This window comes from Ciona robusta, chromosome 14 (assembly GCF_009617815.1).
Source record: "Ciona robusta chromosome 14, ASM961781v2".
In the NCBI taxonomy this organism is placed as follows: Eukaryota; Metazoa; Chordata; class Ascidiacea; order Phlebobranchia; family Cionidae; genus Ciona; species Ciona robusta.
In genome coordinates this window covers 4037048-4059467 of record NC_143248.1, presented here as the reverse complement: position 1 = coordinate 4059467, position 22420 = coordinate 4037048, and the positions used below count along the sequence as shown (strand labels likewise).

Below are 22420 nucleotides of genomic sequence, written 5' to 3'. Positions count from 1 at the left end.
ACATTCATTACGTCATACTGACAAATCTAATATGCAAAGCTACGGCCATTACGCAATTAAAAATCCAATACGAAACAAGCATTAAAACTATCATCTTTACACTGTTGAAACTACCACGATAGGTGAAAATCGAAAACAAGTATCGCAATAAATGAAAAGAAAAGGGTTTTGATTGCCGCGAGGATGTAACAGCTTAGTTTTAAGGTGCTGGAATGCCAATTAACTTATGGCGCTGAAGAAATTTTCGTTTCTTTCTCTTTTTGGCCGCTCAAAAGAAAACGAGAAGAGACAAACTACGTGTTGTGGAATGCACCATTTTATCTTATTTAACGCCGATTTATTCGACATTTTCGGCACCGAGGGGACACCAGCAGTGGTTAGCATGTCTGCGGGTTCAAGCCTCGTCGCTGCTACCATTGGGTCCGTACAGTCGTTTTTTAAAAAAAATATTCATTCATATCAACACTATACTGCTTTAAAACCTATAAAAGGGAAAAAAATGTCATAACTTTTGTATGTGCTCTGTTTACGTGCCAGCTATATAGGAGCTGTAAACTTATTGCAAGTATAGCTTCCCAGTTCAACAAAGTCGTGTACCACCATAAGGAAGTCTGTTTGAATTAAATACGACCACACATGGAGTGCGGTATTCTTTGAGTACAACAGCACGTATATATAATAATTGCAATGCAAACGTATACATTTTTAAGTATCTGTCAAAGTTATATCACTGTATTTCAAGGCACATGCCACCCTTTACCGTCACATTATTCACTGCATATAATACGACAGTCTTGTTTGGAGTTTGTAGTAAGAAGAACTGGTTCTAGGGCTAAGGTCACTTCCATTTTGGGGCGGGTCCGGACTTGCTGGGCTTATATGTGGTGTAACAATGCAGAGTGAATGCTGCAAGTCAAGACAGTGGAACTTACGTAACATGACATCAGAAGTTATTTTTACTGTTTGAACTGGAAAGGAAGTTGAATCCAGTCCTACTATAGCAGCATTTCTCCAGGACTTTTCCATGTTCGACCTTTTAAAATCAGGGAAGTTTTAAAATCTCATTCAAACTCACGCGCCTACAGATATGATGACTGCATGTAATACAATATTTGGTATCTTTTTGTTCCTGTGAGTTGACACGGCGAATGGGAGCTATCATATTGATATGAATCACATTTGAGGTAAGCAACGGTATCAAGTTTCAAAAAGGTGGTGTATCATGTTTTGTTCTGTTCTTTCATTCGTGAATATACGAGTTAATGTGAATGTGAACAAAAAAACTTTGCACCATTCGTAGAGTTCGATGAGTAATTTTCACCAACGTTATATTTAGATGGGGAAGTCTTATTATACACATATGTACAACTTCTAGAGTCCCCTAGTTTTAGCGCTGGGTGTTGCTATGTAACCGCTTCGGTTATTGATCGTTTATAAGCATAGTGCGCGGGAAAGTAAAGCTACACTTGTATAATGTCTAGTCCGGTGTCTGAACACTTTACTGTTGCTGTCAGAGTTAGACATAGTTAATACAACTACAAGTATGTTATCTAAAAAGATAGCCCAAACTAAGTAGTATGTAAAGGTGACAACATGACAGGAGAATTAAAAAATAGTTATCATTAGCTTTTATATTTACGGTTATGGTAATTTTGGCACAGTTTTGTTTAAACAGGTTACTGTTATTTTTAGGAAATTTTTATGTACTGTAAATCTTAATATAAGTTCAAAAAGACTCTTATAGTATGAGCTTCAACCGTAATGATAAGAAGCAAGAATTTAGTGACAACTTTAACAACAACCATAACTCGAGTGAAAATTCACCAAGTCTTGTGGAAACTGATGAAATGACTACAGATGAAGAAGCCATTGTGTGGCAAGAATCAAGACAGGTTGTTGATGCCTATCTCAAAAGAAGTTTGAGCCAAAATGCAAAAAGCTCCCTCACTATAATGAAACCTGAAGGTAAAGGTTCATAAAGTTATTGCTGTATTTGCTTGCTTATGTTCGGAACACAGTTTTATGTCAACCCTTATTTAAGTATCATTTGTCTGTAATAAAGTGTAAAATTGAAGTATATTACCAGTATATACTTGTTTTTGCCTTGCTCATTTTGTGATTTGTACATTGTGACACCCTATTTGCGTTGGTCCTGCCGCGTTATATGCCATGAGACCTGAGACTTAGTCCAGAAATGGCCCATTACTCTGTTCATGTGACAGTCTTAAATTATTCTAGGTTATCACAAACTTAAGAAAGATGGCCGCCTTCCCTTTTATCAACGACAGCAAAGCCGGCCGGAACAAGGTAGTTTGGTAAGAACTTCGAACCAGGAGGATAAAAGACACCGTTCGAGTGTGCCTGCTAAAAATGTCACTCCTAAAACTACACTACCATCTCGGTCTTCAATGAATGAACTATCAAGTCATGGAAGAAGAATCGTTGATCCACTTTATGAAGTTTCACGATCTGTTACTGATATAAATGATGACATTGACATGCCCATTGAAGATGGCATCATGAAGAAATTGATTGACTCCGAGCATTCCTTGGAAAATGTACCTTCATCTGTGAGTCTTATTCTTTGTTTATATATAAATTTTACTTGAGTATATGTAGACATGTTTTTTACTATAAATAGGCGATTCTGTTTTTGTTAAATGGTAAATTGATCCCACTTTCATGAATGTATATTTTGTGTTAAATTTTAAAGGGTTTATATTCATGAATTATATTCATAAAATGTATGAATGTAGTAAAAGTCATTATAACACATGTATTCTGTTTTAAACACCTCGTACACGCTTATGAGTTACCACATATATGTAACTTTGTGGGTAATTATTTTTGGGTATTACTAATGTAATGCATGGCTGACAATTTAGACAACTCTTACCCATAAGAGACCACTAAGTTGAAGCAATCATGTTATAAAGATAGTGTTTTCTGGAAATTTGATAATTTTCTATTCTGTAGGACTCACTGCCAAGCACAAGTGGTGAAGGGAACACAATAACGAGAAGAAAAAGTTTCACAAAAGCCACGAGAAAGTCGGTTATTAGCATGATTGAAAATCAAAAGCGAAGAGAGAGACAGGTTAATTCTACATTTCCACTTATAAGCAAATAGACAACAATGTAACCATGTTGTGGCATGACATAGGTGTTGCTTGAATAATGATTGAGAATTGAGACCCATTTTATTCATGTTATGGTCCAGCTTTACAAATTGATTTGAGTAGAATTTTTAGTTTACTACAGTAGAGTTATTTGGTTAAGTTTTATTATAGCAAAATACGAACCATAAAAATAAAATCAATCTCTTAACCTGTTCAGTTATAAATAACTGTTTCTACAAAAACTAATGTACAACCTCTGCAGAATTCTTCATACCAACAACAACAACAACAACAAGTGCATTTTACATCCAAAACACCAGATCCTATCAGAAAGACTTTAAGGTATTACTATTTATTTATAATTTAGGTTTTTATTTACATATATGTATTACTGTTAAAAAGTTTAAAATACAACCAGACAAAAAACTTCTATAGGTTGATTTTGTTGTTTTATGTTTTTTTATTTTTTATTTATTTATATGTATTACTGTTTAAAAGTTTAAAATACAACCAGACAAAAACTCCCAAAGGTTGATTTTGTTGTTTTATTTTGACATTATTTTGGCATGGTGATGTCAAACGTGTGTATTCTGTTAGCACAATGAATTTATTAGATTTATTTGAAATTTTTTAATTCATTGTATCAGAATATTTACTTTGAGTCAGACAATGTTTTTAACTGAACAAAAGTTCTGTAAATTATTAATCTTAGTCTCTGTATAAGTTGGCTTTTGAGTATCCCATCTTTGGGCACTTTCGATCAGTCATCTATATATTGGCACAAGTAGTGTAGAGATGTTGTTATATAAGTCAACATGTACTTTGAGTTACATTGTTGTTACGTATCGGTTTGATAAAAACATTTGTTTTATTACATCATTAAAAAACTACATGCCATTTACTTTTTTTTAAATTCAATATGCCTACCAAATCTTTATTAGTTATAGGCAAACAACATTGATGGTTATTAGATTTATATATAGTAGGGTGGGGGAGATGGGACACCTTTTCATCTTATTTTTTCGTCCCATTTATTTGGTATAAACAAAAAACATTAAAAGAATTATAAAACCGTATTCTAACGACTCCCATAGACCGTTGTTAAATGTTTAAAACATGATCAAAATATTTGGATATTACGCGGTAAAGGTGTCCCATCTTCCCCCGCCCTACTATATGTTGGGGTAATAAATTAAAATAAACATAAGAAAGATCATTGTCACGTTATATAACACACTAGTTGAACCCTGAATCACATATGGCTCTGGCGCAACATTACATCTAAGGAAACCGGACGATGTCAGTTCGTTTCAAATTTCTGTTTATTTACGTCAGTGGTTACTATACAGTCGTAAGGCTCGCTGTGTGGTATTCGCTGAACTAACTGTTACTATGTATTACCACAGTGGTTATATAGCCCAATAACTCTTTTCTTGCGTGATGTATATGCGCAACTTTGACGTAATCGTGTCGCAATGCGCTACCGTTCCAATATTTGTTTTTAGAATAACGGGTAAAATAGTGGTCAAATAGATTTTTAAATGTTATATTTCGCAATGAAATATATTTAATTCAAATAGATAATGTGTTGTAATCATGGGTATTTTAAATTGATTTCAATACCTGTTAGTTTGATTTTATTAGAACGTCTGTTTGATTTATCGTTCTAAATATAAACGATGCTTCTCGTTAGGTCATAGTCCATACTGTTTGTAAATATGTCCAGCTATTGTCTTCTCTTCAAGTTGTGTGGTGACGAATCATAAACATACACGCCCACACATATCAAGTAGTTTATGTAGTCATTGGTGTCGATTGCCCTTCAAGTCATTCCTAGTGCGTCTGGTAATGAAATTGGAACGCGAAGTCTTATCACCGGCGTTGTCGAACCGCGCTGTGTAAATCACTGTCAAATCAACGTTTTCAAGTGGCCGCTTCACTTTTACACTGATATATTACGAAGTTAAGCTCCAAGATGCTGCTTTGTGTTATAACTCGGATAACACTTCTCGCACATCTGGTAACTGCGGAGTGTCATCAAAAACAAACACGAAAGTCCTCCAGCGACCTTTGCCTTCTCTTTATTATATAGCACGGGTAAGTCAAGTGGCGCGTTTTGAAAAAGGGGCTTTCGCGGTTACGCAGACAGGTCAATATGTCATCAAAAGTTTGCAGCAATCCAATGCTGCATGACTCACAGTATGTTCGGTTTCCTGCACTTTATCACGTGCCTATACATCCCGAGTTCCATGTTTTCTTGTCGCCAAAGTCTCTCGTTTTGGTCGAAAAGGCGCCAACCAATAGCGGCAGGTTTAAGTGGCAGCCATTGTGACGGAATAGACAATAACTCGTTCCCCAGCTTTCTTTGTTTGTTTATCTTGCCATGGCTTGATAGCGCGCGACAACTCGCGTGCTCCAGAACGTTGACTCATACTTTCTGTGACGTCACAATCGGGGCTACGGCGAAAGGGAGTTTTAGGCGTCGTCGACATTGTCGGTGGGTTATTCGCTCGACATCACGTGACTAAGGCTTTGCACGACAGGGTCTCATTAAATCGCACGAGACCTCAGTTACAACACTTTTTCTAAAATTAGAAAGATCTAAATCGGGTATTTTATAGCCGCTTTCCAGTTTTGCAGAGGGGTAGCAAAGCAAGGACAAAGCATGACTCATAGTCAAAATCACCCTTTGTGGTTTTGAGTTTCAGCGTCGCCAAGGCAGCCGGATCCACCAAACGCCTTGTGTATTTAGCTGACGGTTTTACTTGTAATTATCGTGATCGCGTGCGTAGGCAGCAGCCTTTTATTCAACTCATTGTTAAGACAATGTTGGAAAACGACACCTGCCGTTCTTGCGACACACACAGCCGTTGAAGCGAGGGAATTAACGATTTAACAACTCGATTGAAACCCAACGCCTCGCCCACTAACATTTGCTTGATTTCAATTGTCTGTCAATTGTTTTCGATTATATATAGACACAATAACACGCGCGTCGTTGTTCTGGACGGTTTATTTCGCTCAGAGTCGCAATGCAACGGTCGAACGCCGTCCATAATTAGGGGTGTGGTGTCTTTAGGTTTCCTTATTGCCCCTATACATTCGTAATATGTATTCATAACACCGTAACAAAAAAGTGAGTTTAATTTTGTTTCTTTTGATTTTCGCATTGTTGTTTTGCCAGCTGGAAACCAAATGCGCCTTTTCTTAAATTAGATACAGTTCGCAATGAAAACACACGTCGGCAATGTGTTACAACGTTACATAACTTCTAGGGGAATTTTCATTTTCGGGGTGTCTAATTTTTGTCTGCACTTGGTGTGTGCTAATTATCCGTATATCCGGATGTATAATTACGTCATAGTAATACGTTTGTAACGAACAAAGGCTTATCGCTCTCGCGTTCTCTTTTCTTTGTGGCGCAACAGCTGATGATCGTTTATGACGTCACACTCGGTCGTATGTTTTGGCGGGCATGTCAAGACTTGTCATTGGTTGTCGCGAGTCGTTTGGCGCGCGCTGTTTAAGACCACGTGGTTCCGAGAACCAAACATGTCGTACTCCCTTTTTTATCACCACACATACAGCGCAAACAATAGCGCATGTGGCGTTTATTACTTGGAAATCAAGAATTAAATACATTGCGCAAATAAATTGCGATAGAACGTCTGTTTTTATTTATATATTTGTAATTTCTGCTAATGATTTTGTTTGCAAAACTGTGTATTACGTGAGACAGGCGTTGTTTTGGCGACCGTGTATGTCTCACTATATCTGTGACCGTAATTAGTCGAAAAAAGCTGCTGTTTTGCTTTCGACAATGGATTTAAATGACGATTCGAGTAGCTCTTACCAAACAAGTGCCATTGTTTGATCACAATCGCCTCTTATGCGTGACGTGGCGGCTGATTTTGATTTTCCAATTTTTTGACGTCACGCTTTTACGTCCTGCTCGCTTATACAGAATCATGCGAGCAATTAATGTCGCGACGGTTGCTACATTTCGTGTGTTTACAATATATAAACCAGTCAATCCGTAACATCTTGTATTGGCTCCCCACGGTGTATTTGTTCACCTATATCAATGGCTTATTGATTTTTATTGATTAATTATATGAAGTGTTAAAGCTGACTAAACATTATCACCCACTCGATTCCAATGAAGAGTGTCTGATTACCAGTCTTTAAGTTGATTTGATCGTGCCCGGATTTGAATTACGCGCGGCGGATGTGTTTTGTTATCCCAACAATCGACAAAAAGGATTCTGTCTTCGAGGATAACAAATCAGAATCCTATTGCGGTTCATTGTTAAGACATAAGTATTGTTATATACCATGTGTAGGCAGAATTACTAGTTACTAGCCGCGAAACATGTAATATGACCGCTGTTCCAGTCGCGTGGCGCGGAACTGTTTAAATCGTCTGTGATTTTGATTTGTCTCGAGCCGTTGTTTTTCTTCGGACAGCCCGCGAGAGAGCCGTCTCCGGTGACGGGCAGTTTCTTCCCGTAGGTTGTATTTCTTTATTTGCTGTAGCAACTGTTGCGCGGTCGGGTTAGCGCGCCACGCGATGCTAATTGAGCTGAACTGCAGCCTTGCAGGTTCCGAGATTTACGATACTATGTTGTGATGACAGGCAACAAGCTTATACTACGTTGTTATTCTTAGTTTTGTGTAGTGTAGTATTTATCTGTGTTGACCACGCGGACTCGCGATATACCAGTGTTGCGCAATGGGTTTTTAGAAAAGTTTTAAAACTTATTAGTGTTTTTTTTATAAATTTATTTTTTATTATTTTTGAGAAAGTTAGTAGTCGCGAAAAAAAAATTGGAAACACTGTTTTGAGTTGCATGCTGTAATTGCAGCATGTAGTTTGCAAGAGTTTCATTGCAACACCTTTAGGTTCGAGGTTTAATATTAAACTAGCTTCCTACATGCAGCATTTTTAGTAGAAATGTGTAAACTTTTTAACACGAGCGAAAACGAGGTGGATAGAAATGCAAAGGTTAGTTCGCTGCGTTAATTTTTTTTTATTTTACAACGCTATGTATAGTAGGGTGGAGGAAGACGGGACAGCCTAAGTACATTAATATCCAAATACCCTGCTCGTTTTTAAAACGGTGTACGGCAGTCGCATACGGTTTTACAATTTTTAAATGTTTTTTGTTTACTACCAATTGGACGCGAAAATCGAATGAAAAGTTGTCCCATCTTCCCTACTATATATAATGTATCGGTCGAATTATTTTTAAACCGTTTAAAGATTACATCATTAATTTGATACCAGCACACTCGTTGTACTCATGTGTTTTCAATTGCTATATTGAACGAATTGAAAGCAAACATGACGTAACTAGGTTTAATATATTTACATTGAAGGCCAGTCCTTCTCTGCTCAAAGTGCGAAGTTGCAATTTCCGTAGTTAGAATAGGAATCCAGGACCGCGTGTTGAAAGACTTTAATTTAACGATGTTTTCCTCAATGGAATAGTTCCACGCGTATGGATAATCGAATTTCCACTTTAAAAACATTTATTGCCTTATTGAAGCAGTTACGAATGTCGTAACTTATTTTATTTAACTTTTACAAAATGCATCAGTGCATCACATTTATTTACACTATTTGTTTGACTTTTTGCTGTTTTAAAATTACTATTAAAGTGTAATATTACTACTATTATGGATTTTAATAGCGCGTATATAGATATTAAGTCGTAGGTTTTGTTTATTTAGTTGTGACGTATTTTTCATCATTGTACGCGTGACGTCACAGGTTCATGGCGTCGCAAATCTTTTATCGCGTCTTTGTGTATACTTCATATTTTACGAGGCGAATTGGTTTATTGGAGCAGTGTATTTGAGACACTTTTTATATTTACATTCATGTAATTAGGTTGTGGGTAAATATTTAAATTTATTACCTTTTTTTCAGTGTAAAGTCACGCAAGTCATCTCTCGGTGAATTGCATTATCACGAGTTCTCCAAAGAGGAGCAGGATGGTTTAAAGAGAGAAACAGGAGGAAATGAGGAGAGGAAAGTGGTGGAGAAGAAGATTAGCTTCCGGGATCGAATGAAGAGAATAATGGGAGGACCTTCAAATAAGTAAGTTGTCTCACTTAGCCCGGATTTGAACTCTTAACCTTCTATACATCGTTTCAATGCAACTTTGCGCAATCTTAGAGAATTCCGTAATACAGTTATAAAAAAAATTTAATGTTATTTTCCACTCACAGAAAGAAACTACGTTATAAAAACTCGTTCAAACAACGTCAGACGTCCGTAGAAGAAAACAAAAAGTAAGACTTACATAACGTATATACGTCATGTTATGTATTATATAATGATTTCTTCGACGCTTTTCCTACTACACAAAATATTTAGAATGCATTTTCGGACTTAGTGTAAAATCATCACAATTTAATATTTTGAAAATAATATTTTTATTTAACTTACAATAAACTTCAATAAAAGTGATTGTAAAACGAACCTTTTTTGTCCAAAACAATTATTCCTATGACGTAACAGTTAAATGTATTTACAGATCCGCAGACAAATCATCATCTGGAAGTAACCAAGGATTCGACTTCAGGTTAGTCTCCTTACGTGCCTTAAACTGACAGTTTTACTACCGATTTACCACGCTAGTGTAACAAATATAAGACGGTACTTTAACAACTGTTTATTATACACAGTTCGTCGTCGTCTAAGCAGCCGTCACGTGAAAGGACGCCTTCGCCAAGTAAAATGAAAGGCAGTAGCACCCCAAACGTGTTAAGAAGTCTTAACCGGTCTTCCCCAAAGGTAGGTGTATTATAAGCACGACTGTAGCTTTTTTGCATTTAATTAAAATATATACTTAAATATTTTTTTCAAGCTTTTTTTGTAGCTTTTCTTGAAAATGTTTTTGTAGCTTTTCTTGAAAAATATAAAGTAAAAAAGTTGATTAAAATATATAAAGTAAATAACATTTTTTTTAAAGTTTTTTTTGACTTTTTTTAAAATGTTCACATTTTCATAACGTTTCAGGTCAAACGTCAAACAATGCCGACTTCAACCTCGTCTTCGAGCTTTGCCGCATATTCCACGCTTGAAACGAAGTGAGTTTTGCATTTGTAACTTAATATTTCGACTTGTACCGCAACCAAGCCTTTAAACTGGGTTTGGCGTTTACATAACACCCAAAATCGTTAAGTGTATAACTTCTTTGTTAATTTTGCAACTTGAACCATAAATTGTTATTTTCGAGCCGCAATGTTACTGTTCACAACAGGAAAAGGCTAAAGTACTTTGCCTATCTGTCTTGTTTTGTTAAAGAACCACTTTTGGGGCTGGTGGTTGCGGAAAAACTTCTCAAAGCACTTGATAATGATAGTAAGCCTCTATCGCATAACAAAGGATTTTTTTCACACCTACCAGTGACCTATCCAAGACCAAGTCGGGCAGCTTGCCATCCACCGCGCGACTCGGTGTGAATTTCGAAAGGAATGAGTCAATGGGAAGACGACACTCTACCGATCTATCGCCAAAGTCAGAGTAAGTTTACGTCAAAGGATTAATCGCAAGCAGTACTTATTCAATGTTTCCCAAACCACTTATATATTAATACAAAACAGCTGTCTCAAGTCAGAGTAGATTAATTTATTTGTGAATTGGTTTTACCAAAATATCAAATTTCAAAGCGAGTTTTTATCGAATAGTCTGTTTTACTAATCTTTACGAGGCTATGACATTATAAAACAACGTCTACACGTTTTCGTCGTTCATTTATCGTATAATATATGAACGTTCATTATATCGTATAATTTGACCTTTAGTTAATAAGCAGCTGTGTAGATTTAACCCCACGACTGTAATAATTTAATAAACCGTCTCGTTCTTCATGTCTATGTTTTAGTTTTTTTATTAATTATAATTTCCTCAGCGATAAGCGTTCGTCACCGGCAAGGCCGCAGCATCTGGATTTACACAAGAAACAAAAAGGTGGAAAATTAAGGAAGTTATTCAAATTTATGCGAAGAAGACATGACTCCGAATCGTCTAATTCGTCGAGGTCGCTGCCGTCTATTCCTGCTGCTGTTGAAGACGAGGCTAAAGGTGAGGGTTTTAGTTTCACTGCATCGGTGTTTGTTGTCGCGTAGATTAAAATAAGCGGTACCTGCTGGGTGCAGAGGTTAAATGAACGGCTATTATTACAGACGCTGTGGTTTAATAAAACTAACGTTTTATTTGCTTGCGACTGTGTACTAAGTCAAGCGCTTGTTTTGGTTAAAAATTAATTAAGTTTTTCTGGGTAAACGCCAAACAGGGTGGTCGGGGTAATGGGGTACATGTGTTTTGGGGTAAACATTCTGTCACCCCCATAGAACACCTGGTTTTGTGGCTAAAAATAAAAACTTTTGTTCGCCATTTTGTTTTGTACTAGTTTTGTAGATGGTGTAAATATATTACACATGTTGACTAATGCGGATGCGCGTTGTGGGTCGTGTTTCAGTGATATGTGTACTGTCCCAAGCGACCCACCTACGCAGAGGAAGTTCCCACCAACTGAACTTTATAAAGTTCAAATTTCAAAATAAAAAACAGCACCGATTTTTTAAAAAAAACTTGGCATTATTTAGGATTTTTTGGCGAAAAATGGCATTTTTTTCTAATAAAATCTTTATTTTAGAAGCGCGACTAGAAGAACCGACGAGAACGGTGACGTCACAATCTAAAAACGATGACGTAGTTGATGGTGAAAGTCCAGCGATGTCATTGGACGGTGACGTAAGTATATGACGTCATGTTGTAATTACGTCACACGAAATATATTTTTGCTTCCAAAACAGCTTTACAGTATATTGCATTCACCACATTAATCAATGGGGTTACTTATGTTTAACGACTATGAGTGTAACTGTATTTTGACAATGTCACCTATACATTTTGTTAAAAATGAAAAAAAAAACGTGACGCCTTTAATTACTAAATATATTTTGCAGGTACCGTACCACCATCGGGGCTCGTTATCTTTTTCTTCGGGAGACTTAGACAGGCTAAGCGTGCCGGAGCGACAGGAAATATACGATGAAATAGCTGAAACTTTACAAAGAATAGCGGAGAAATATAATCGACACGTACAGAGCCGGTAAGTGCAAGTTATCGTAACTTAATGCGAGAAACTTCACGAACCGATGTGATAAAAACGCAGAATATTTTTTCGTTTTTTTTTAATTGGAAAAATGAATACATATAGTACACGTATAGCGTAATATTTTATACAATGTCGCCATAAATTTCTTCAAATTATTGTTCAATTAGTCGCTACCCATATGTTGCAGTACAGATATAAATCATTAATTATTCATAGTAATCCATCGCCTTGATAAATCCTAACAAAAAAATGAACTCGAATTTGACTACCTTTTTATTCCTTACACTCAAAAACATTTATATTTAACTGAAAACACAAACTACCTAAATTAATCTTCTTTTAGCTATCTCGCTAAAATTTGTGGCTTACGGTAAATCTCATTTGTTGTTTGTTTTGGTTAATTTCTGTCGTAAAAGCTTGCACGTATAGTAACTACCCATACGCTGTGTTAAAAGACATGATATATACATAGTAGTACTGTGGGGGAAGATGGGACACCTTTGGCACATAATATCTAAATATCCTGATCGTGTTTTACACAATCAAAAACGATCGATGGGAAGTCGTGAAGATACGATTTTATAAATCTTAAAATTTTCTTTGTTTGTTACCAAATGGGACGAAAAAATAGAATGAAAAGTTGTCCCATCTTCCCCACCCTAATTCTTTGTGTACGCAGTTACCTACACTGTGTTCTATGTTCCTATAATTCGTCACTAATACCCTTCTGTCTAATAATCTCGTAAAAAAATAAACAGCGATCTTTTCCGCTACTCTACACAATGGTAGTAACCATATACCTTCTCCTTACCAGGTAGTTCAATATATGAGTTGTTAATACGGTTGTTGACAACAGAAAATTGCTCTCTATAAGCTGCCAATGAATATTTAAGACCTAGTACTATAGGGTAATAACTAATAAGTTAATTACACGGATTTAAATATTCAAAATGCAATATTAAAAAAGCTATTTTTATTAATTTTGAGCAAAGTGTTAATTTTTTTTTGTTTTGGAAAAAAAGATTTGTGCAGCACTGCGCATCTGGCAACACTGGCCAGGTAATTATGCTTAGTCGTCAACATGCTTACGCTCCTGTGCAAGCTCAATCGATTCCTTAGTCTCGTGCACCTGATGCTTGGACCCTGTCCATTGCAGTAGGTAGAGCAGTGTTGCGCAACAAAAAATAGCAGTGATGTTCACAAAATTCCCGCATGTCCAGTGCACTCGCTAATTCAATGCAAAAGATATAAAATTCGTTTTTTAAGTGGTAAACAAAAAATAACGTTCAGAAATAATCGCATATGGGTAAAATATACGGTTTGTTAACGCGTATATTTAATTTCTGTAAAAAAAATCCAAAAACACTGCTAATTTCTGTAAAAAATCTGGAATCACTGCTAATTTCTGTAAAAAAATTCGGAAACACTGCTGGGTGTTGACGGCGAGCGTTGTTTACGCGCAGTGGACATCAGCGTTGATTGCAATGACCAATCGGTTGGCTATATAAGAGAGAAAGCGAACGGTGCGCGTCATTTGTTGGTTTACGCCCCACATTCAGTATAGTAGTACGTTCATTGAATAAACAACAATGGGTCTACGCAAACTGTGCACGAAATGGAAAAGCGCTTTTCGTCTGTGGTAATTGACTTGACTGATATATGTTGTTTTGTATTGTAACTTGTTAATGTTGTCGTTTAATTAACATTTTCACTCTGCCGTTGTATTGTGTCTGGTAATATTCGTTTCAATTCATATATCGCCATAAATATTAAGTTGTATTGCTTTTGATATTTTGCAACTTGTATATTCTGGGTTCAAATCCAGGTAACTTGACTAACTATATATGTTTATTTTAGTTCATCAACACCGGGCAGTAGATTGGTGACACCGGAGTCTTCGTTTTCTTCACAAGACTACAGGATAATGAAGGTAGGTGTAACATATGTTGGAATTAAGTACAACTTCAATGCAATAATGTTAGTAGTTTTCTCACAAAATAGCATTTAATATCTGGCCAGAGTAATAGGCCAACTCTGGTCTAAATCTTTGGTCCTATGGCATGCAACACCGTGTATAGGACCTCACCCACGTAAAATCACCGTGTATAGGACCTCACCCACGTAAAATCACCGTGTATAGGACCTCACCCACGTAAAATCGAACTAGTTTTTAGTAGTGCCGATATTTTTTTTGTCACTTTGGACTTATCTTCGAAAATAGAACTATATTTAAACCTTTTTTGAATCGACTTTTTTATTCAATACTTTCTAAATTAAATATACCTGTAAATGTCCGCTATTATTTGGCAAAGTTACGCATATTTCAGAATTTCATATGATGCAGCTTCTCTTTATTTGCAGGCGAAATCCGACCCAGTAACGCGTCAGAGCTCTGGCTCGTCCACACAAAGTTACTCCGTGAAGAAATCCTTCCGTAAATATAAAGACGATTCGCAAAGAGCTTTGACCGCTTACATGAACATGTCTGCTGAAAGGAGCCGAACCTCACGCACCAACGTCCCTTTGTCGCAAAAACTTGCAGCAAAAATGCCGAGGTGACTTTGCCCTTGTTATTCTTATCCATTATTGATACGTTTAGGCATATAGGTACTGGTTTGAGACAATGTAATTGTACGTTCAGGGGTTTTCTACGCAGCACTAAATCGATTAGAAGTGGATTATTTATAGTAGGTTCCAATCTACTACAAAACCACTTGTCGCATTATATTAATCGATGGTTCTTATACTCAGGCAAACTCCTGTACGTCGCCATACACACCACACTCAAACCGGATCGTTTGATTCCCCATACAACAAGCATAAAGTGTCTCTACACCGAGCATCTGACACTCCAGCTTTTTCACTCACTCGAGCCACAAATGACGTAGTCGACGGGAAAGTCCCTAGTGGCGTAACGGACAACGGTGACCGCACGAAACCCGATGAAGACTTTCACCCAGCTTTCACTGTAGAATCGGCATCTACTGCCGGGAAAGTACCTGCTGGTGATGTTCTTAAGCTCCCACGACGATACAGCGAATCTCCTACACGTCATGGGAGTGACGTAGACGATCCGTCATATTTCCAGGTACGTAATATACAATGGCTGTCAAATAGGGTAATAAATAAGGGTATTGACATCTAAATAAAACGTACGAGAGAGATTGTTATGGATGTACTGGAGTCATAAAAACCGAGCGCTGGTTACGTCATCAAGGAGAAAGGCGTAGGAGAGCATGTTCCTGCTTTTTTCGTGGTGTAATAGGCCAATCCTAAGGCCCATGTCGTGCCATGGCCGCGGGACCTCACCCACATAGAATAGAACGTTCCTGCTTAGTCGAAAAGTCTCCTGTTCCACACGTCATCAAGGAGAAAGGCGTAGGAGAGCATGTTCCTGCTTTTTTCGTGGTGTAATAGGCCAATCCTAAGGCCCATGTCGTGCCATGGCCGCGGAACCTCACCCACATAGAATAGAATGTTCCTGCTTAGTCGAAAAGTCTCCTGTTCCACATTCAACCTTCCGTGTTCTTTATACAGCAATATGAGAATCAAGCAAGCGCTGGGACGAGTAGAAGGCTGAGTGAAGGCGAACGAGATATTGACGAAGATAAACTGGTCAACCAACTTGTGCAAGCTTTGATTGAGAAAGGCGAATATTTTACCGACTCAATTGACGTGAGTATAGTTTGGAAAAACGGAAAATATTGCAAGACATAAATTTGCTTCACTGTTTTAAATGTCTGATCTTGATTACTGTATTCGAAAAGCAAACAAAAATGATGGGAATTTTTGAGACAAATTCCCTTTTTTACTGTTCTAATTAATCTAATTACTGTATTGGGAGAGATTGTGCGGCACCATATCGTGATTTTAATATTGTTTTTGAACAAAATATGACATAACGAGATAGCAAAAATATTGCACAAATTTTATTCTCGAACTGGTTTTTATAAAAATTCCTTTCCAGTTGCCAGCAACACCAGCGAGTCCAGCATTTCGTGACATCTTAACACGTTATATGATGGGTGTATCATACACACACTTTCAGCAGATGGCTACGACATTCTGCCGAAGCATGCAAGCTTTGGTTGAAACGCCGTCTACAAGTCGATCCGAAGTTTTTCCCGTAAGTTGTGTGAAATTTTTATAAGACCCAAATTAGTTGTAAAAAATTACGCGAATATGACCCTGATTTGGTGCTCATAGAGTTGAACGATTCTTGTGTAAATAAATACAGTAAGGAGCTGGTGCTACGAAAACATAACAGACAAAAAAGTCCAACCAATTTAGGCGAAAGATATATCTCTTACGTTACAAATAGACTTGACTTTTGTCGGTTACGTTTTTTCGTAGCACAAGATTCAAATTACTAGTGCATGTAACAATATAGACCTTTTGGATTTATAAGTAGTTTATAACTGTCACCGAAGTAATCCTGCTTGAAAAAGTCTAAAAGTGTGCCGTGTTACAAGTATTATAATACAACTAAACAACTACTATTGGTAACTTTACTGCTGTAGCTTTAAATCCCAGGTCCGATGTCGTGTCACACTACACGACCTCACCCATGTAGAATAGAATGTTATTTCTCTTAACTATATTTTGTATCTTTATAGGTGGTGATGGTGTTAAACATGACACGCATGGTAGTGGATATTGTGTTCGCCGACAACGCACGGCAAGCTGTCGACAATATTGTTAATTTCTCAACACGGTTCGTCACACAACTTGTACAGGAGACAGGGCAATCATGGGTAAGAATATATTCTTATTGCAAGCTATAGTAACTTAGTGGTTAGGGCGTCTTTATCCAGATTATAGTACAAAAAAAACAGCGTGACTAAATGAAAGATAAATGGATGTAACTTGTTTATCTTCGTGTGGCAACGGCAATCGGTATAACACTTGTGTTATTTTTTATATGCCTCGTGGCTCGTGTCGGCTAACAAGTTACGACGCTTGTAACTTTTTCCGTAATTGTCGTTTGAAGGCATTTTTGGGCTTCCGATTTAGACAGCCTATTAGACCACAAGGTTGGACCAAAATCTGACATTTCTCTTTACATTACAGCGCACCATATTACAACAATTACACGACACAGAAGAAGAACTCATCGAAGCTGACACCCCGGTTGCCCAGGCAACAGGGGGAGTTCCCCATCCCCAGGGTTCCCCAAGAAAATCCCCTCGAGTTCCGGGAACCGATGATGAACTGGACTAGTTATACTGTGGTAAGTAGTTTAACTAAGTTCCCTTTAAAGATGTTATCATTGAACAATTTATATAAATAAAACTGATGATATTCTCATAAAACACCAATTTTTTCGTTGAATTTGATTTTTCTTTGTTACGTTTTTCGTAGCAGTTAACGCTGACTGGTTTTGTTTAGAATTTTTCAACGAACAGTTTATTTAAAAGGAGACTTGATGGTATTCTCATAAAACAAATTTCGTTGATTTTGCTGGATTCGATTTTTGTTTCTTACGTTTTTCGTAGCACTTGATTTTGACTGTTATTTCGTTACGAAAGTTCAAGAGCTTTAGATGAGGGTCACATTCTCAGGATTCGTCACAAAATTACCACTGGCACGGCAGTATAATATGATCGATTTTATTAATTTCAGAATTGATTTATGCTGCTTCAAATCCGAGGGCTGGTCCCTTTGTTGTCATGACAACGTGGATGTAAAAATAACAAGACTACCCGCAGCTGTAATCACCGTAAGAAGTCAGTAGAGAGCAAATTCATCAAATTTAAAATCTTCAACGCACATAATTTGATTTAATGATTTCCGGACTTTTAGATTTTATCCACTTCGTCAACAGATTTAATTGCTGTTTTAAACCGATAAAGGCGTGTAGCATACTATGTTTTACTGAACCATCGTGGTTTGGGTACCTATTCCTTTGTTTTATTTATTTCGCGGTACTTCGCTACTTCAAACTTTCCTGCTGCGTCCTGTGACTTTTCCTTTTGTACTTTATTTATTTCCACTTTCCTGAGCGTTCGCTCGAAGCCAACTTTTTACTTGATTTTTGTGCAAGATATTTATCTCGTGTTTTCCTGTTCCAGCGGTGCTACCGTCGCATAAATTTCTACCCATGTTCAATCAATCCTTTGTGTGCACTGTGTGCTGGTTCCATCATTGTGCTTTGTATTAAAAGTTGCTTCCTCCAGTTTCTATTGTACTCCAATCAATACATAGGAAGTGAGGTTAAAAACGAGCAATATCGATGAGATTTCGGTAATTTAGGCAGCTGGCTTGCTGCATCTATATTGCCGTAACAAAAAAATAGTTTTCGCCACCCAAATGTTCATTGGATCCCGCTCGAATCATGGGGAATCAAATGCCAAAGATAAGCATTATCGTGGTGATACAACTGTAGCTTTTGCTAACCAAGTGTTCATTTGATTCAACACGAATCGTGGACGATTAAACTCTAAAGATAAACATTAAATGGTTACGAGAGAAGCGTTTAATTAAAAAAACTAACTGCTTGGAAGAGACGGCACAAACACCTGTTTCCGATTTGAACACTTTAGTTTAAGTAAAGAATCGAAAACATAAGAATTTATGACTTGGTAGTGGGCACCCTTAAACACGCGTTATAAAACACTGTTTCTATAAAACTTTGACAGCTGGGTAACGGTTACTGTTGTAATTGTAGTAGAAAAGGAACTTTGTGTTCTTCGAAAAGAAGCATTCGAAGTAATTGTGCCGAATTTAATCAAAAGTCTGCTGTTCTAGTTGATCAAGGAAAATATCTTGAAAATAGAGTTATATAAACGTTGGCTTTTTATGGGCAAAAATATGCCAATCATTTTAAAATTTCAGCTTGAACGGAATGTGATTAGGACATATGTGAAACACACTTGGTATACGTGCGAGCGTATGTTGTACTATGCCTACTGGATATGTAATGAGTGTGTATTGAGTGGGCCATGGTTGTACGTGTTAAGTACACGGTCACAACACGGGAATCGATCTCAAACACTGTCCTAAATTCCGCGCGCTAACTTCTACACATGTTATATGTAGTGGTATAGTATCCATATATTTCTTTATTTAGCTGAAGGAATCACACAACGCACAATAGTATCTCTGCTACCACAGTGATCGAGAACACTAACGGGGCAGAAAAGGGAGTGATTTCCCCGAAATGAAGAAAAACAACGGGATTACGAAGAAGCGATTTGAAATTGGCGTGAACTTAAATGGGAACTTGTCTGGCGAACCACAGAATCTTAGAATCGAATTTGATTCCAAATTATATTGATCAAGTAATTGGATTGATGGGTTAACTAAAACGACGTTCGTTTTCCCGTTTCTATATGCTGTATATATCCGAACCAACCGCTGTGCAATGTTAACTAGGTGCGGCAAAAGGCGCGGCGGAGTTCGAATTACAACAACGCGATTACACATCATGCTATAGTACTATAGTTCAAACGGGGAGTCTCAGCGAAGAAATTCTGATCACACGAAATTGCCCGGGTCTATGGAACAGAAGACCCGGCTACTAAACAACACGTAACTACCAAAACACCAACAACAAACCGAATACTGAAAAAGTAATATATAGGATAAAATAGTTAAAATTACTGCATTGCAATAGAACAGGTTGTCCCATAGTTAAATAAACAATTGAAAATAAATACCCTCATAAATTTCTGGATAATAATTCCACCCGTACGCTTGTCCACAACAAATCATTTGATAAAACAACTCAAAGCAAAATAATACGACCTCTCTTAGATCGGTTTCTGTGCGGATGGATAGTTAAAACCTTCGTACATTGATACAGCGAGCATGGGTGCAAATAAAAACCACAGGGAGGCTTATAGTGTTTGTGAAAATTCTCGCAGTTTGAATCACTCGACTGAGACTTGAACACTGATTATTGGGAACTATAAACGACTGATCAAAAGGCGAACAAGCCTTGGCGAATGTGGTAGGTATCTGCGCATGCGCAACAACGAACTGTGGAACTTGTGACGTATCAAGCTCTTGGTTACGTGGCACAGTATGACGTCACAGTCGGGGCGACTTCGATGTAGCGGGTACATGGTCGTCAGCTTTAAAAAAATTATAAAATCGATTTTAATTTTGGTTTAGAACTAACGGAATTAAAGCATGCAGCATGCGCATCTAAGTCAATGAATGTGTTATTAACAAAGGTTAGAAAACATTGGATTAGTTAAGACAAGCTCGGACACGATAGTAGTTAACTATTTCCAGGCTTAAATTAACAAGCTCGCACGCTACGACCGGCCCTGGTTTTAAAAAATGCAGACGCCAGAACACGGCTTACATCGTCGACCAATTACAGTGGTTTAAATCCCGGCGGCGTCGGGCACGCACTTTGGTCGGCGTCAGCAAACAATATGTGCTCGGAGGAACCAGGAACTAGTGGAAGGGTAACCATGGTGACTATAGACGGCCAACAATACCAACATTTTATGTGTATTCGCTCAAATGGTGGTGCGACTTCAAGGGCAATTTAACCATAAAACAGGGCTTTAAACATAAAAATCGTTATACCGTTTTTACAACGAAGCATTTATTGATTTAAAACGCTAGCCCATATGGGGCATGAGAGATTGGGATATATCATACATTATTATATACGGACGGGTCTAATTTGTTATGCGTTTTAAAATGGCTTATGTTGGCGTATGGGACGTGGTTTTGGTTAAGCGTGGTTAGTGTTTGTATAACGCTATGGTATTTGAGCACATGGCACACTACAGTATTCTATAGTTGTAGTAAGTCGCGTCTTTCAAAATATACTACGCGTCGAAACGTCACACAATGGCCCATTGTTACAACAGTCGTCACGTGTTTACTACGTTGCTAGGCGAGTTAGATCACTACCAAAGATAGACATGGCCGTGAGCAGTACAGAAAAATTAAAATGTACAAACAAAATGCTGCATTGAAAAATACATGACTTAATGATTAATATAATGATAAAATTTTTTCAATACACAGAATTGAACATAAACAAAATACCATTAGTCTATATTCACAATATGTAAAATTTTATGTTTAGTAATTTACAAACCAGTTTCAAATTACACTTAATGGTTATTAATCTCAATATCAAATTCAACTTGAATTTGAGAGTCTTATGTATAAGTATATAGGTCATGCGTATAATACTAAGTGAGGATTATTTAATCAATAAGTACCATTGACAAGTATTAAGAGTTGTATCAATAAACTAGCTACTTATAAGTTTTAATACTGGTAATATACAAACAACAGTATAAAGTTCATAATTCTTACATGAACCTCTTATGTATTATTGGTGGTTGGAAATACAAAGCTTCATTTATATCTTAATATTCTTTATGTTTTGCACATAAATGGTACATGTACATAACTTTACATTTTCTATATTTTGCACATAAATGGTTTGCGAAAAAATCAGAAATCTTTTAGAAAACACATGCTTTGATTGGGTTTTCAATAAACCAAGAAAATAAGTCAAAACTTACTTGATTCTGAAGATAGTTTCCTTCTTTTACTTTGATTTTCGGAAGATCCACATGAGCCAACAGAAGAGGAATTCCCCGTAGGTGGCAACTCTTCATTTTTTGATTCTGTTGAGTTTTTAACTTCTACAAGCTCACTATCGTTATGTGAATCTGCATTACCAATCGGGGGAACATGCAATAGTCGAGTTCGTTGATTCAGCGGAACGCCAGTGTCCCATTCAAATCTGCCATCTAATGGTTGGGTATTGGCTGCATCAAAGTTCCAGGTGTCCGAGAATCGTTTTTGTTCTTTACTGTTCAACTCTTCAGCGTCCCTTTCTAAATCGTCCACAATTCTATCATCTCGACCAAATAAATTTCTCCGTGCAGACCGCACTCCTGGGAGTTTTTGGAGCTGTCGAACCGGGGGTTTTTTGTCCGCCATTTTTTCTTCTTGCTTGTTGTTTAGTTTAAAAATATCTTACACAACCGAGTTGCGAACATTTTGTATTGGAACCAGGTGCAAGCAGCTATGACCTTAGGCTGATTGCTGTTAGTAGTAAGTTCCACAAGAAAATAAACCTAACAACCTAACCAGGCCACCTGAATAAATAAACAAAGTTTTAGGCAACAGAATCACAATAATTGAATACAAAATATTGCTGTTTAATATTAGTCATAGCTAGAAA

The 22420-nt window shown here is 37.1% G+C and overlaps 2 protein-coding genes across 4 annotated transcripts; one reads left to right on the top strand and one right to left on the bottom strand.

The window, feature by feature from the left end:
• The first annotated feature begins 1366 nt into the window (after positions 1–1366).
• On the top strand, positions 1367–18427 carry LOC149725115 (uncharacterized). 3 transcript variants are annotated; one of them, XM_089892697.1, is made up of 21 exons: positions 1423–1965; positions 2239–2570; positions 2977–3096; positions 3381–3460; positions 9051–9221; positions 9353–9415; positions 9661–9708; positions 9812–9920; positions 10146–10216; positions 10536–10652; positions 11041–11213; positions 11788–11885; positions 12101–12246; positions 14110–14182; positions 14614–14807; positions 15004–15340; positions 15790–15927; positions 16220–16378; positions 16869–17006; positions 17323–17482; positions 17875–18427. In XM_089892697.1, exons 1-20 carry the CDS (start codon positions 1746–1748, stop codon positions 17470–17472), a joined length of 2937 nt encoding a protein of 978 aa, XP_089748823.1. In that variant the 5' UTR covers positions 1423–1745; the 3' UTR covers positions 17473–17482; positions 17875–18427. The 3 variants fall into 3 exon arrangements, with proteins under 3 accessions (XP_089748825.1, XP_089748823.1, XP_089748824.1); XM_089892698.1 differs by lacking the exons at positions 1423–1965; positions 2239–2570; positions 2977–3096; positions 3381–3460 and adding an exon at positions 7623–8123; XM_089892699.1 differs by lacking the exons at positions 14110–14182; positions 14614–14807; positions 15004–15340; ... (3 more) ...; positions 17323–17482; positions 17875–18427 and adding an exon at positions 12596–13535 and having other exon boundaries at positions 1367–1965.
• An 868-nt stretch (positions 18428–19295) lies between these two features.
• Positions 19296–22362, bottom strand: LOC149725114 (uncharacterized). The gene is made up of 2 exons (XM_089892733.1): positions 21753–22362; positions 19296–20327 (listed from the first exon to the last, which is right to left on the bottom strand). Exons 1-2 carry the CDS (start codon positions 22174–22176, stop codon positions 20284–20286), a joined length of 468 nt encoding a protein of 155 aa, XP_089748859.1. The 5' UTR covers positions 22177–22362; the 3' UTR covers positions 19296–20283.
• Positions 22363–22420: the final 58 nt, after the last annotated feature.